The sequence below is a fragment of the Sceloporus occidentalis genome, unplaced genomic scaffold (assembly GCF_023333645.1).
Source record: "Sceloporus occidentalis isolate IW3139 unplaced genomic scaffold, rSceOcc1.0.p SCAF_258, whole genome shotgun sequence".
NCBI classification, from domain to species: Eukaryota; Metazoa; Chordata; class Lepidosauria; order Squamata; family Phrynosomatidae; genus Sceloporus; species Sceloporus occidentalis.
The window spans coordinates 953,130-969,695 of NW_028317238.1; the positions used below are offsets into that span (position 1 = coordinate 953,130).

The 16,566-nt window shown below is 39.2% G+C and overlaps 1 protein-coding gene across 2 annotated transcripts in view; it reads left to right on the forward strand.

The window, feature by feature from the left end:
* Positions 1-808, forward strand: part of LOC149275907 (A-type potassium channel modulatory protein DPP6-like) — a 366,925-nt gene extending 366,117 nt beyond the window's left edge. For both annotated transcript variants that reach the window (XM_089504156.1, XM_089504157.1), the window contains exon 26: positions 662-808. In XM_089504156.1, the coding sequence (XP_089360282.1) occupies positions 662-808 (147 nt within the window). The remainder of the gene's footprint in view (positions 1-661) is intronic.
* The last annotated feature ends 15,758 nt before the right edge of the window (positions 809-16,566 follow it).

Here is a 16,566-nt window from a genome sequence, read left to right on the forward strand (position 1 = left end):
CTGCAAACTGTGGAATAATATTATTATGTTGCGATATATTACATATTTAATGCTTACACTGCCAGCAACAGACAATATTTTTACCCATAAGTCAGATAAGTCAGCCTTATCTTCCCTTCCTTAGTCTCTTAACAGATCTCATTTTCATTTTGTTTCTTCTATTACTCTTTTTGTCTCGTGTCTCCCCTTGCCGGCCACACAAATTCTTCTTCTTCCACCCCATACGCCCGATAATGTCAAACTCGTACCTCGTACACAAGACCAGACCTTACACAGAACATAAGAATGAGATGTCATGCCCTGCCATCCTGCAGGGGGGGGTAGCAGGGGTACATGAGACCTGCTCTGTCACATCATTACCCTCTCATAGTCTTCTCCACTTTGGCCTCCAATCCCTTTTACAATCAAGCCCCCAGCAACGGGAATTTCTGTAGCTAAACCCAGTTGTGTCCACTTCCCACCATCACACTTGCCATCTATTCCCGGATACCCAACGATTGATTTCACGCTTCTTTCCTCTCCTACGGACGGTGCCATCGTACCTCCCTTATATTTCTTTTCTCTTTTGGACGCCATCCTCTTGAATTAAAGAGACTTTTTGTAATCCATTTTATTCTATTTTTTCTTCATTAACGCTTATTGACTTCTTCTTCTTTGTCAGATATACCCAGACGAAAACCACTATATGAAGAACGCACAGTTTGAACAACACTTGCATAAATCCATCGTGGATTTCTTTGAAGAATGCTTCAGAATTCAAGATAAGCCTCCAGTAGTAACCATCGAAGACGAAGAAGAGGAAGATTAACTTTTCGACAGTGCCGAGCACAAACCGGTTCCCATATAATATGCAACTGAATCGCTCTCCCGGGGAAATAAGAAATGTTAACATTTAGCATGTAAAGTGCTCTCAATGGCTTACCAGTTCGGACTCTTTCCTCGACGGAAGTAACTAACCATTGTGAACTAGGAACTCAACAAAAAGACGAATACATTGCTTTCCGGCAGGAGATTGCCGTACTTTATAGACAAACCGATAACATTCGAGGAGTCAGACTTTTCCAGAGACTCTATGAGGATTATTCCAAGGACAAGGTGACCCGTTAAACTTCATGTAAAAAGCCGTAGCTTGGAAATCCAATCTTTTTTGCGGCACCGAATTAACATTGCATCCGCGTCATATACGACTACTACATGGGGGGGGGGATGAAGAAAAAAAAAAAAAAAAAAAGATTACAGCACAATTATTTTATGAGTACTAACAGTTTTCTCGCTCAATATCTCATCTTAAAAAAAAAAACACACAAAAAAACCAGAAAGGCCAACCTTAGGGGCAGCGTTGATGAACACAATGTATTAATCCTACTAAAACAATGTATATCGTTATGTAATTATTTCAGATTTTTGTATATAGTTTTTAACGGGTCTTAATTTAATTGATTCATGAGTTTATTTTGCACGTGGATTTTGAGTACGAAAGCTGTGGAAGAATAGCTTCCTCTCATGCAGAAATTGTACGGGGGGGGGTGTAACCCCAATTTTAGTACGTTTGTGGTACTCCAGGGGTTAAATCAAAGTGTTGCAATGTATTTCTGGATGGGAACAAACTGGTTCGATAAGAATTATCGATGGACTGTTGAGATTTTTGAAGTCTGTTCCAGTTGGGAAAGCTCTAGAAGGTTAGCTATTCTTTTAAAAAAGCGTTTTGTTTTCCCCCCCATAATTTCTGATATTTAGCAGTTTAATTTCACAAATATAATTAACAGTAACAGGGCAGCTTTGGAAAGAAAAGAAAACAGTTTTACATTATTGTCACCCAGAAGTGGCATAAACGACGGTAAAGTAATCAAGTGGATCTTAATCTTATCATCTCAAGCTTGATCGGCCTTCATGCAGGAATCTGTTAGATCGGATTTATTCACCATGCTTTACTTTTGATTAACATTTGGGAATCTACAGCGTCTGCCAACAATCACTCAATCACCTACAAAACCCTTTGTTTCCTCCCCTGATGCCCCCCTTTTTGTTCCCTTGATGCCCCTCTTTCCTCCCCTGATGTTCTCTTTTCTAGGAGCTCGGAATGTTTGCTGGGTATGAGGGTTCTACAGCCCTAAAAACCACAATAATGTGTATATGGAACATCAAGAAATGTGTTTAGAAATTATGTATATAACAAAGATCATGTTTAAATGCCTTACTCAGTAACATAGATTTCAATAAGTCATAAAGTCAGATTAAAAAAAAAGTCCTGCCTTAGCTATGCCTTCAACTACACCTATTGTTGATAAGCGGAACAGCCTCCTAGCAGAAGTGGTAGAGGGTAATACAGTGAGGGGATTTAAACATGCGCAGGATAGGCATACGGCTCCTGGATCTAAGACGATACCAACGACTGATTAAGGTTGGAGTCTTTACAGCAAGAAAACGGGCGACTAGACGGGGCCAGATGGGGCCGATCTGCCATCATATTCATCAATCTATGTACACGTTGGCCAGTTCATACTTCTTGCTGTAGCCGGGTATCTCCGGAGCTTTTGGGGGTACCCTGAATACTTGGTCTGCGGAGGAAACGATTTTCATGCTTCTTACTTCAGAATATCCTAAACATGTTTTTGGACTTTTATCACATCCATGTTGTCTTAAAGGGAAGGTCTAAAAATATTTTGCGTTTCGTTCTTTTCAATGTGTTAGAGTGTAAGCTTTGGGGTTTTAGCTCATTTAAGTGCCAAGTATATTTCTTGTAAACAGTTTAATGATGTCTAATCTCTGTATGTACGGACACACTTTAACCCTTTAGGAAGCCCATGCGCATACCTGTCTCTTAAAACCTATAGACGGATACTTCTGGGTGCATTCCTGGCTCACATTAGTGTAAAGATGCTGATAGAGACCAATACTAAATCCATTCTTACTTTGGGCAGAGAATGGCACCACGATATGGTATTATTATGGCCAACCATAATTAAAAGACCTAGGTTGCAATGGAAAGACTGAGATAAAACACAGTGATAAATAATAATTAATCTGGACCCGCTATATATCTGGTCTGTTTTTTATTGCATTCTATGCCAGGATCGCTATTTAATAACCTGCGACAGACTTATCTCTGCCATTTAAGTCCAGCCTAATATCACTTAAAACTGGATTTTAAAATAAATTTTAATGGGACATCCCCATAACTATTTTAACCAGATTTTTGCAACTACGCCATTTGTATGAAATATAAAATATAAAATACTATATTATGTGTAATAAAAAGGCAACACACCGATCAAAAGGTATCCATGCCATGCTAACAATGGTTAATCACATCTCTTCTATACGCAGCTAAACAATGCAATTTTTCACCTAAGAAATGGTATATTAGGTTCGATGCAGTTTGTAGGGGGGGTTCCAAACCTAGACTCATGTGCGCCCCCTCCAGGCTGAACATAAATGGGCAATTATATTATTTTACCATTGGCTGTGGGTTACCTACCGGCAACCTTAATGATACCCCATATGGGATAGCACTCGTCCCTGAATTCAGAAGTTATATCCTAGTATATTTATAAGGCTGCAAAATGCAACGTTTCGCCCGATCATGGCTTTTTATCTAAAAACTGATAGAATGGCGGGTATTTCATTTTTCACTTGGCCACCTCTGCGGTGATATAATTACATTATTACACTTCCACATGCCACATATTAAGGAGTGTTCAATGTCAACTCGCTCATAATGGCATTTAATAAAAAATAAAAAAAAAGTCATAATGTACATTCTGTTGATTAGAAAACCCCAAATCCTTCTGCTGGGGGGGGGGGGGGGGAAATCACATTTGTGTGTCTAATCCACGGGTGTTTTCAAACAGCGAGGGGAAGATAAGCTGCCCTTTCCAGACCGATGACGCCAGCATTTTCATACCCTGGCTCGAAGTCAAATATTGATACTAATTGATGCGACCAAACGTGCAGTCAGTATTAATGTTGTATATAGGAATTTGTAAATAAGGAATGTAAGTCATTGGTTTGTGAAGACCCCAGCCTCATACGAGTATTGTGTTCAGCATGCTAGCCAGATAAACACCCCTTTCTGCTAATCCAAACTTTTAGCTTTAAATTAAATATAAAAATAGCTATTCTTCATTTGATCTTTTTGACAGCTTGAATGTTAATGCGGGTTTCTACAATTTTTACATCGTATCGTTAGTAGCCTCACATCCGGTGACGTATCAATGTTTTTCCTCTCTTCTTCGTTGCTGTCATTTTTCTTCTCAGAGCTTTGAATGTTAGTTGTCGTAAATCAATTAGGATCACCTCGAACAACAGATTCTGTGTAAGACATTTTGGATACGATGAACACTATATTAAAGAAAGTGAAAAACAAACAAACAAAAAAAAATCATAACAAAAAGCCAAATGAAAACTGATGATTTTGACATTTTGCTATATCATTGGGTTACAAAGTTGAAAATTACCCGGCATGGGAAAAAAAAAATAATGTAAACTTTGCTTTGTCCAGCATTTTGTAGAAAGAAAGTTAGGATGTGGCATGGTAGTGTTTTGTCATCCATGAAATAAAACATTATTTTATCATCTTGGTGTTTGGTGTGAAGAATGTCTCGCGTGGTTCAGGGGCTGGTTGAGATGAAGTACAATGCATCTGGGTCATGAGGCTTTGGAAGAGCATGAACCAAAGATGATCTGATTAAAAAGCTTCCTCCTCTACACATCCAGAAGGTGGCCTCCAAAGCTAGCAAGTGGAAATGCTTTGTATAAAACCTACAGTATAGAATGTTCACCAGCTTTGCGCGTCATTTAGTGGGAAATTTCCTGCAGCGGATAATTATTTTAAAACTGATAGATTTGCGCCGATCCACGAATATATGGATACAAACTCACATTACATTGTATCCATTTTAATAACACGTCTACTGCTGATAGAATGTGCGGTGCTTTTTTGGGGGAGAAAACGCTATAAATGAATCCCACGCTACTCAAAAATGTAGTCTGGTCTTCAAAGCATCCTATTTCAGGTTAATCTGTTAGTTTCCTACGAACAAAGCACAGTATTTTGCCAACGCTCTAAGCTTTTAGTGGGATTTATATCTGCCCCTATCCACTCGGTGACATCATAAAGCAAAATATTTTGGCTTGCTCGTAGAACTAAAGGGTCCCTCTGGTGGTAAATAAGTGCGAGTGCATACCTTAAAACGTTCAGCATTTACCCAGTTATTATCATTAATTGATTTATATATCACCATCATATTCCGCAGCGCTGTACAATGGATAAACAGGACATAAGTAGTATATAACAATGACTTAAAAGGAGGGCCCTGCTCAAAGTAGCATAAGGTATACATATATATAGAATATAAGTTTGCCTTCATCTGCAATATCAGTTGGTTCTTGATGGATTTATTGACACATGAACCTTTTATAATTGGTGAAAAGCCATTCTTTATTGAAGTTTGCTGAAGTAACAAGATGTGAAATACAATAGTTTGAATTTTTATTACATTTTTTGCAACTTTACCAAAAAATCTATAAAAGAAGACACTGTGGTAACCATATGAAGGCAAAAGGCAAAGGGGAAACATGGTTTTTAAAATGTAGTCGTTGCAATGCTGGTCTTTATTTTACTTTTAAAATAAATTAAATCCAGCTTTCTCTGACTACATAAACTACAAAATAAAAAAAGCTATTTCTGAATACTGGCTTTGTATTCCATATTTTGCAGGAGCCACTGCCTGCATTGTGGATTATGATACTAAATTACTCTATGTAAGGTTTTGTGTCTTAACGTCCCCATTTTTTTTTTTTACTTATCAGGTCTGATAGATAGATAGATAGATGCAACACTATATAGACAAAAGTATTGGGACACCTCACCATTATATCAACAGGGACTTTAATGACATCACATTCTAAATACATTAGTATGTAGTTGGTCCCCCCCTTTGCAGCTATAACGGCTTCTGCTCTTCTGGGAAGGATTACCACAAGATTTTGGGGAGTTTTTGCCCGTTCATCCAGTAGAGCATTTGTGAGGTCAGACACTGATGTTGGACGCGACGCCCGGCTCGCAATCTCCGCTCCAGTTCATCCCAAAGGTGTTCGATGGGGTTGAGGTCAGGGCTCTGTGTGGCCGGTCAAGTTCTTCCAACTGTGTCTTTATGGGCCTTGCTTTGTGTGCTGGGGCTCAGTCATGCCATAATAGAAAAGGGCCTTCTAAAATCAAGCACATAGCCATGCAGTCTGCATTTATGGGGAAAAAAAATACATTTGTTGAAAAATGACAGTTTGGGGAAGACCGTTTTCTATTCTAGCATGACTGCGCCCAGCGCACTGACCTACCAAGGAGAAAAAGATATGTCCTTACCGCTGTACTTACATGGTTAAACCAAAGTACTGGTGAAAAGTAAAATAAAAAAAGAACACGTTTAAGCCAATGAGCGAACCAGTCATGAAGGGAATTATATTGGGCAAAATCAAGACATTCAAGTCCATCTGTGAAAGCTGACCTTGCATTTCTTTTTATTTTACAGCTCGGTTCATTCTGTTTTATATAAAAAAAATATATAAAAACAAATTTATACAAACCTGAATCCCAGGTGCAGTTTCTATAAACCAGCAGCGGTACGATTCTGCTTCAACAACACTTTCCGTGCCAGAAACACGCAGAGATAAAAGACGACTCAGCACAGAGGAGAGTTGCAGGTGGAGTGACTTCAGCGCTTAAATAACACCTTGAAGGATCAAAAGGAAGCACCGTTGACTTGGCACAGAAACCACATATCGAATTCCCATGCAAAAATAAAGCGTTGGAAGGTTTCGCTCGACTACTTCAGTGGAAGTCGAGCGGCTGTGCCGTCAGCACAGATCTTAGCACGTGAATCTTAAATGTAGGCTCAACGTAACGGGATAACATTCATTTTGCTTGAGTTATAGAAACATAAGACCAGCCTACAAAGTTATTTCCTATAATACATTTATTATACATCACCTGCAATATAAACGCATAGCTCCGCGGTTTTGCGTGAGGACAACTCTGTGCTTTTGCGTAAGGACATTGTCGCACAGATTTTCCCTTACGATCATAAAAGTGGAAACACTAAGCAGTAGACTGGTGCATTTGGATTTGTGCGAATTGCAAATTTACAGAATTTTGGTAAATTCGGGGATTTGTACAAAGCCCCGAGGCCAGACCCTCCTTCACGAATCGGACAAAAACTAATTTTCTGAATTTTCGTCCAAAATTTGTGGATCAACATTTACTAACACTCTCGTTCTATCGAACGCCAATTCTCATTCCCTCCCTCTCTCATGCTTTGTAAATGTTTCCCTACTGACCACTTCCACATCTTCAATCTTCTATCTTCGGCCACATCTCAACAGACATAACACGTCAAGAATTTCCGCCAAAGAGGCGCTATTTGCACTAAGGAAAATATAGCCCTCTCACCCGAATGGGCATGGGGATGGGGATGGGGATGCTGGTGGGAAGTCCAACTTTTCATTAGAGGAAACTTTTTTTTTTTAATAATAAATCGAAACAAGCCTATGTGAATATATAAGACAAATGATAAAAAGCATAATTAATATGTTGCACCTTGGTCTGGAAATAAGGATTGTGACCGTTTCCCTTTAATGTCTTCCATTTCAAAATGATTCTATCCTTCAATAAATTCAGTTTCATGCATAATATTATTCATCGGTCCCTTTTTTTTTTTTACGTTCTGGGCGTCCGGATCTAATCTATGTTTATATGTATACAAATAAAATTGCCAGGCTCTTGCTTGGATATGTAGCTTGCAAACCATATTGTGCACTCAAGTAGAGGCTACGGAAGAAAAAATAAATCAGGAATCAGAGCAAAAATGGAAATCTAATCAATTGATTGAACCTATTAAGGTAGTAAGATTGATTTCCCTTACGATTCATGCTGCCGCTTGCTTTTTACATTACAATTGAAATGTTTGCGCAGCAGCCTAAGAGGAGTAATGTCACAAAATCAAACCCACTTGGTGTTCTGCCAATTGTGTAAAAAAAAAAAAAAAAAAATTATGATTGGTTATAGCTACACAATACATGTACGGGCTCACAATGCATTGTTTTTAATGGGTTTAAGGACAACCCATTGTCCTTAAGGGGTTAAGAGATTAAACCATAATCAGGCATTCTATTATGTTCACCTCAAGTAACAAGCTTTCACAATAATTAGATTGTTTTAGGATTTGCTTAATACAACACGGTAGTACGTGAGCGGGTGGCTGTATAATTCCCATGGCGGGGCTGACTGGCGATGGCGGGGCAGCGCTGGCACTTTAAGGCCAGTGGCCGCCTGATGACAGCTGATAAGAGCGGCTGACAGCTGGACATGCTTGGCTGCATGCTAGGGTTTTATGCACACATACATAAATATATTGGAAATGTACAGTAAAATAATGTGTAATATGTCTTTTTTTTTTTGTATTTTATGGGCTCTTTAATTTTCTTTATTATATTAAACTGTGCGCAGGTTACAAAACAACCAATGCCACAAAATACCAGCGACCTGATGTCCCTGATTAGCTAATCCTGTTTTTAATGTCCCCAAAGCTTTTCATTAAAAAGAGCTCCCTAAAGTGCAAATTCTCATTTAAAGAAGCCATTTGGTTCTTCAACTCTTCAAATTTGGAATCAAGTTCTATTTTATGTTCTTTAAGTTTGGTCGGAAGTCATATTCATTTCTACATCACAACATTTAAAGTTCTGAAAGACTTTGTTGAATTAGCTGACCGTCACATAGTTTGTGAGCGAGGCTTCCCTCTGGAGGGCTGCACCTAAAACGCTACCCTCTTCTGCGTTTGTAACTGCTTTTCATCTCCAGATCATTACAGCGCCTACATCCACCTTGGGGCAAAAAAAGACAGATTTAAATAACAGAACATTGGAGGTTACCCCTTTTGGTGCCCAATTGAGGACCCCCCACCCCAACACTTGCACCATCAATCTCTACAATGGTTATTGGGGAGGGTGAAGGCGGGTTGGAAGGAAGTCTCATGAGATTGACTGGATATGATGTGTTAGACTGTTTACATTTATACTGTATGTTAAATGTTATTTGCAGAACTGGTATTATTATGATTGCTACGTTTGTTACATTTCTTCATTTAATACATATGGGTACTATTCAGAGTCCATGGGCATTCAGAGTCCATTTTTGTGTGTGTTTTTAAACCGTAAAGGTATTACAGTAACATACATTTAAAATAAATTAAAAAAAAAAAAAGGTGTCACACATAATCAGTGAAAAAACCCTAAATTAAATTAGATTTTATTATTGATACTAAAATAGGGACTATACATATAAAGTGTAAAGTTTTAATATAATGTGTCTGGGTACACTAAACATAAAAAAGGAAATTATGGTTATACAAACATAGGGTTAAAATTGCAAAAAGCTTGTCATTATGGGGGTAACCACTCTCACCATGATGGGGGTTTGGAGCGGACTAATCAGTCTTCTTCTGTTGTATACACAATACGTATACATGGCTTGTATTAATTGCAATGTAAGTTTACATTGCGTATAGAATTGTGAAATGTAGAATTTGGGGAAAAAAGAAAACTTCTAACCTATGAAAGTATGTACAAAATTAATACCTTACATTAAACAGCAGATGGCAGCAAAGGCACATGTTACAGCCTCCCAGACTAACTCTCACGCCTTGCTCACCAGAAATATATATATATATACACATATACATACATACACATACACACACTGCATATACCAGCAAAATGTGCAAATCATTTAAATTAAATAGAGGGAAAATAAATAAATAAAATTAATTACTTGTTCTGGAATTTATTTCAACAATTTATTTAAATCCGTATAATGGTTTGAAGAAAACAGTAGCGATGGGTAGGGGAGTCACTACATGAGACCAATTCACATTGCACAGACGTTTGTTGCCGCGACTAGAACTGTCACACAGACCGACGAGTAGGTTTCAGTGGTGATGAGCTAACCGATCCCCATTAGTACTAACGTGTATTTTGCTATCTGATTCTGATTTAAGATGAGTCAGATTTGTTATTTATTTTGCACGTTAATGCCAATCATTAGGCATTTGGCACCCCCCCCACACACACACAAACAGGCAGACAAAACTCCTGAGCGCAAGGACTTGTTTCATTAATGTAATATTATAAATACGTGCTGGAATATTTCTGTGTTACACACGTTATACAAACATACATATTCCCCAGCTGCTGATGCATTATGGTGATGAGTCTTACAGCAACTTGGATGTTATCAGAGTTTCAAGGATTTAAAGACACATGTATTTCCCCCCACTACAGTTGACCTTTAACTTCAACCTCTACATGTTTATTTCTTGTTTCCACGGCAACCTGGACAGATGAATGGGATTTCCAAAAACAAAAACGTTGGCGGAATATCCCCAAATACAAATTAGATACTTTCAGCGAAAACAAACTTTCCGCCGGCGCCCGAGTCTAATGTAAATTCAACAAATATCATCCTGGTTATTTTATGTGATAGATACAAAAGTGCCCCATCAATAAATTAAAAGAAATCCACTAGAGTATCTGCATCCATAAATCAGTGAAGCAGAAGAGTCGTCATTGTGACCTCACAACGTGAGGCAGTGAATAGTGACATCACTAACACTGTAAAGCCGAAGAGCGTTCACCTGCTTGCTCAGTGTAGTTGGGCGCTCGGCACGTGTAAGCAGCTATTCATAGCGGACTTGAAGTGTTGTTACCAACGACATCAGAGATTGAGGAGATTTAAAAGGAGAGCCTTTTAAAAGGAGAGCTATGGAGGACTGTTGTCTACTCCATGGACTTAGGTGGATTGGAAGGAGATGCTGCCCCAGAAAACTGCGGAAGTTATTCAAAAGACTGAAAACAGCAAAAAGGAGTACCGATGACAACAAGGAGCACTTGGCCAGTAGCGTCCCTGTCCTCAAAGGGAAGAAAGAGGGTAGCAATACTCAGGAAGAAAGAGGGAGAGAGAGGAAGAGGACCAAACGTACTCCTAAAGAGAGAGAGGAGAGCAGCCCCTGTCTGAGGGCAAAGAAACGCCCAAGAACCAGCACAGGCAGCTCTGAACAGGAGAAAAAGCGGCGTAGATACACCCAGAAAAGCAGCCAGAATCTGAGGCAGCAGAAAGAAAGAGCAGAGGAACGTCTGGAGGAGCGCAGGAGGGGAAAGGTTCCCATTAAAAGACGCAGGAGTATGGAGGAACGCAGTCTTACTGCGAAAAGATATCGGAGCCTTCTACCCATGACGCTCTCCGGCTTCACCTTCCACTCAGAGCTGGGAGAAGGATCGTTTGGGAAGGTCATGTTGGCTTCTGTCCCCGGAAGAGATTCCATGGTAGCGGTTAAAGCCATCCGCAAGACAGCCATAAACCCCCAAGACTTACTAAAAGAGAGGAGGATCCTGGAGATGGCTCGAGACAGCCCGTTCCTGTGTCATGGATATGCAGCATTCCAAACTGAGACCTGCGCATTACTTATGATGGAATATATGGCTGGTGGAAGCCTCCAGTCATATATGAAGAGGGATGGCTGCCTCACCGAGACCACAGCTGCATTTTATTCAGCTGAAATAATCTGCGGCATCCAGTTCCTCCACTCTCGGGGAGTTATACATCGAGACCTGAACCCGGACAACATCTTGCTTGACGCCGAGGGCCACGCCAAGATCTGCGATTTCGGTCTTGTTGCAGAAGGCATTTTCGGAGAAGCAGAAACAGATGGACATTGTGGAACATTCCTGTACATGGCCCCGGAAATACATCTGAACAAGGCATACGGTGTTGCTGTGGACTGGTGGTCCTTTGGGGTGATTCTATTCCAGATGCTTAACGGGGCTTTACCATTCTATATATACTGTTCCATTGTAAAGGAAAGCCCTCGGTATATCAAAGAGCTCTCTGAAGAAGCTCACGATATCTTGAAGCATCTTTTGATGAAAGATCCTCAGGATCGCCTCTGGATCGCAGGATGTATAAGGCGGCATCCATTCTTCCAGAACATTGGGTGGGAGGATATAGAGAGCCGCCGTTCAACTCCCCCGTACCAGCCATTAACACCAAATCTCCGCCTGCAGGAGATTCCATTTGTTTTGGACACCACAGAGGACTCTTCATCTTACATGTCCTCTTCATGCGACATGTCCTCTGCATCTTGCACGTCCTCTTCATCGGGCAGCCAGAGTCTCTCTGGCTTTTCCTTTGTCACTCCAGACTGGATGGCCTGAAGGATGGACGGTGCCCTGGCCAAGTGTATCAAGATCGGTGGTTTCCAATTAACATCATAAAATCACAATAAATTTGAGAAACACCTACACTTTATTGTTTCCTTCATGTTGTATAACTACAGGTACCATTGTTCTTTGATTCCTTAGCATGTCTTTTATAGCTTTCAAGTACTGACCCCTTATAGCATCTATTATTTCCAAGGTTGAGACCGGTATTATTGGACCCTCCAATGGACTCCATACCCCTCCTATATGTATAGATTTGACTATGGATGTGTTATGCTATCACCTTTGCAGACGTGCCAGCCAGTAACAACGTACTTTAACATTATAACATCGCAACCTCTTGCCGTTGCACATTAGACCAACAGCTTGCAATCGGCAAGCCAAATTAAAATGGCTCATGATTAGCAGTTATCCTTAATCTCTACCCAGATGTAGTCTATAAAACACTGATTCAGTGGCCGATTGATCTATGCACATGGGGAAAAATGTAAAAGAAATTTAATTGTAATTGGATTCGAACGAGGGACTGTCCCTTTTCTACCATTCAAAAGTTGGGGTCACTCAGCTGTTTTCATGGAAAACAAGGACATTTCTGGCTGCAACATAATTGTGTCAGAAAATCTTTATCAAACGGGTGAAATCGCCTCTTACCCGTACCAAAATGATCACGTTTGGAATTTCTCCCGGGTGCAGCCCCTCCGGTTCCCCTCCGGCAAGAACAAACAGAAAAAACGGCTCCGCGAGCAGATAGCCTTTAGCCCACTGGGCTTACTTAATTTCTGCCCCATTAGCAGCCTGCCTGGGCCACTTCTGCCTCTCAACACTAACTTACTACTATTTATTCACCCACTCACTCTTAGTTTTCAATAATTTGGGTATTAAAACAATGGGAACCTTGATATATTGTCATTATACAAGGATCTCGTCTTCCTGATATACTATCTTTTCAGTAACAAAAAGACACTGTAGGTGACAATAGCTTTTTTCGTATATATTTAATCTGTCTTGAGGTTTAACTCTCGAGGCTCCAAAGAGGTAAGGGCAACATATTGCACAGCAAATACTTTAAATTAATATATATTCAAATTAACTACTCATTAGAATTGTTACAATTCTACAGCTGTGTTGTGAATAGTAGGAAAAAAGTCAGTTAAAATGGCTTAACAGGTTTATAAGATAATAATAAAATAAAAAAAAGTTTAATGTCACTTTAATACCGTATAAAAAAAAATATTTTTCATGGTACAAGAAAAACACTTAAAGGGACGTTCCAGGTAGTCCCCGAACAAATGCATTTGAAAGAACATTTCTATAAAATTGTTCAAAACCTATTAAAAAGAAAACCTTTTTAACTTAGGAAGAAGTGCAGCTGCAGAGTTGCAGCATCCCCCCCAATCTTGGTCTAACATTTTACTGGCTGGAAGTTTATTTAATGTACCAGGAGATCTCCTGAATGAAGGGGTTAAAAGAGGGGCAAATGAATATGGGGGATTCTGCGGACGCAAAGCAAATGTGAGCACGTGATGGCTGGAGTGGCCCATTAAAACAAGGCAGTATTGCATTACACATTCTGTGAACAAATTCACACGGAATTGGCCATTTCTCAGATGAGCTTCTATAAAATCTATTTTTCTGGAAAGTGCCTCTCAAGACAATAAGTATCATCGAGTTCCAAGAATAGCAACACTTTACAACTGAAATCTCACAAAAGCTCATACACAGAGCAGGATGATTGACTTGTAATATCACCGCTTATGTGTTCGGTAGAAAAAAAAATACATTAAATAGTCTTTAAAAAAAAAGTATAGAAAAAAAAAATATACACTATGCAAAATGATCAATTTGCATTAAAGGCCACCAAGCGATAACTAATACAAGCACCTCATTAGCTCCAGTTTTCATTAAGAGCTATAATTATGCAAATCGTAGAAAAATGACTTTTGTGTTTTTATCATCGAAACATGTGAGCAAATTTCATTAACATCTTCGATGCTGTAGAAACATAGGGGGTAAAGATAACCCCCGCTAGGTATATAAATATGGATTTATTTAAATGCAATTGTTTAAGGTTAAATCTAGAAGTAAACTAAGTGTGGGAATAATGTATTTGAGGAGAATTATAGAGTTTTTGTGAAGTGTAGAGTATATCTATATGTTAATAGTGGTTTACACTCTGTTGCGTGGTTTAAAGCCTTGGATCTCCCGGACACAGCGGTCCTTCTCCGGAAGGAATAACCGCGAAGGCTATTCTGGGTACTTTGGATAATGTCGCAGTTTTCATTTAGCTTTCATACATAGCCATATGGGGTGTTATGGAGTATTGTGAACTATTACCCATCTCATACAGGTTTTCTGCTCTCTGAACGGTAGGTCCGCCAAGACGTTGACCTCCCCACCGGTACAAGGGGATCCTACACTTGATCTTCGCCACAAGGCCAAGAAGAGAAGCTATGGCGATAGAACTACTTTGCACCAGAGGAATTTATTATACATAACCCCCACAAGTGGTGCTAAAAGTGACATTTATTCTTATTATACAGTTTTTGCTCTTGGTATACTCTCTTCTTACTCCCACACATATTGTATAGACTAGTAAACCGTATCCGATGCCAATACTACCCCCGCTTTTTAATCGGCTTTGCTCAGCGAGAACTCCGATTTGGATTTATACTTGAAAGACATACCAACATTCAGATTATGTTTTTGCCAAAAATATCTGAGAGTAATATGCAAATCTATAGGAGGGCTGGAGAATATTTTGCACATATATATTTTTTTAGAAAGGTTCATTGTCAAAGAAGGTAAATGAAGCTATAAAATATTTGGCAGATTTCTGATGCACTGGGAAAAAAGTGTAGGTTATCAGTGTGTATCACAGCATGAAAGGCAATTTGCATAGAAAATATATTTCCCTAAAATAAGTGGGTTAGATTTAGCAAAAATGTTTATTTTCCTTGTTATAATACAAACCTTGGGTTGGAGTCAAACTCTGCAAAGCCAACGATTGTAGCTCATTGAATGTTAACCGTGAATAAAGAGTTAGTTTTCGAGATATCCCCGCTGCAACAAAGATTAATAATCATGGATGAATTATTTATTTAAATGTGTGTGTCGATTCATAGGTAGCGATAAAACATGAACTATGGTCTCTGCAGGCTCTAGGACAGACATTGACTATATCACATAAAGCTGTATATAGAAGATGGTAATCTCAATATGGACATGTCTAGAAAAAATAATACTCATACTTTGAATGCATTTGACATTAATTCTTATTTAGAGAGCGCCAGCAGATTCCATTGACCCAAAATGTCCAATTACACTTTAATATGCACTCACTAAAATTTCTATAATAGATTAATAAAATGAATGACTTACTTTTAGGAGAAGCTGCAGCTCCAGAGCTGCAGAAGAATGCTTCCTGTATGGTCCTACACTTTGGACTCCTGGATGACGCTGCAATTTAAATCAACAAATCTGTACATGGGGAGACTGACTAGACCCCCCCCCCCCAGAAAGGTTTTGCTGAGCTAGCGCTGACAGGTGGCGAGTATATCACGTTTGACAGGGAAAGGGGCAAATGCATATGGGGGGGGACTGTGAAACTTTAAAGGGAGCACACACTGCTATGATGTGCATTATAGTGCAGAGAATGGCGGGTTTGTCCAATATCTCATCCACCGTTTCACACACTCACTCATTTGCATATGCCTGTTATTTTGCACATAGCTCACTTGCTAACGCAAAAATTCAATATGCTATAAAATGACAAAAGCCCTTTGGTCAACAGAGCACATGAACTGGGATGCCCCCTAATTCACAAATAATAAAAAAAAAAAAAAAAAAAAGGATTTCGTCTATGCTGAAAATTAGCACATAGCATCCGATTACTGTATTTACTGTTGTCTGCAAATCACCGGTGGACTTCAGACTCTTCAAAGTGTTCCTCAGAATGATACAAAGAAGTAGAAAGAGCAATTGTCTGAAAAGATGTTTGGGTGGATAAAACGAAGTGTGAGCAAGAAGAAACAGTTTGATAACTAGAACTGTAAACTTTATATTACATTTCAGACAATATTATTATACCTATGCATTGCACTTTTTATAAGATGCAATGGCCTCTAACGATGATCTCCAACAGTCATCTACACAATCCAAATGCTTATAGTCAATAGAATGTCTCCGGAGAAGAAGTAACTGTTTATTATTCCAACAGAGAATTTCATATGATTTCCTTCAGCTATAATTATCCCAAGCAGATATAATTAGCATAAAAAACAGTCTAAAACTATGCCTAATTGG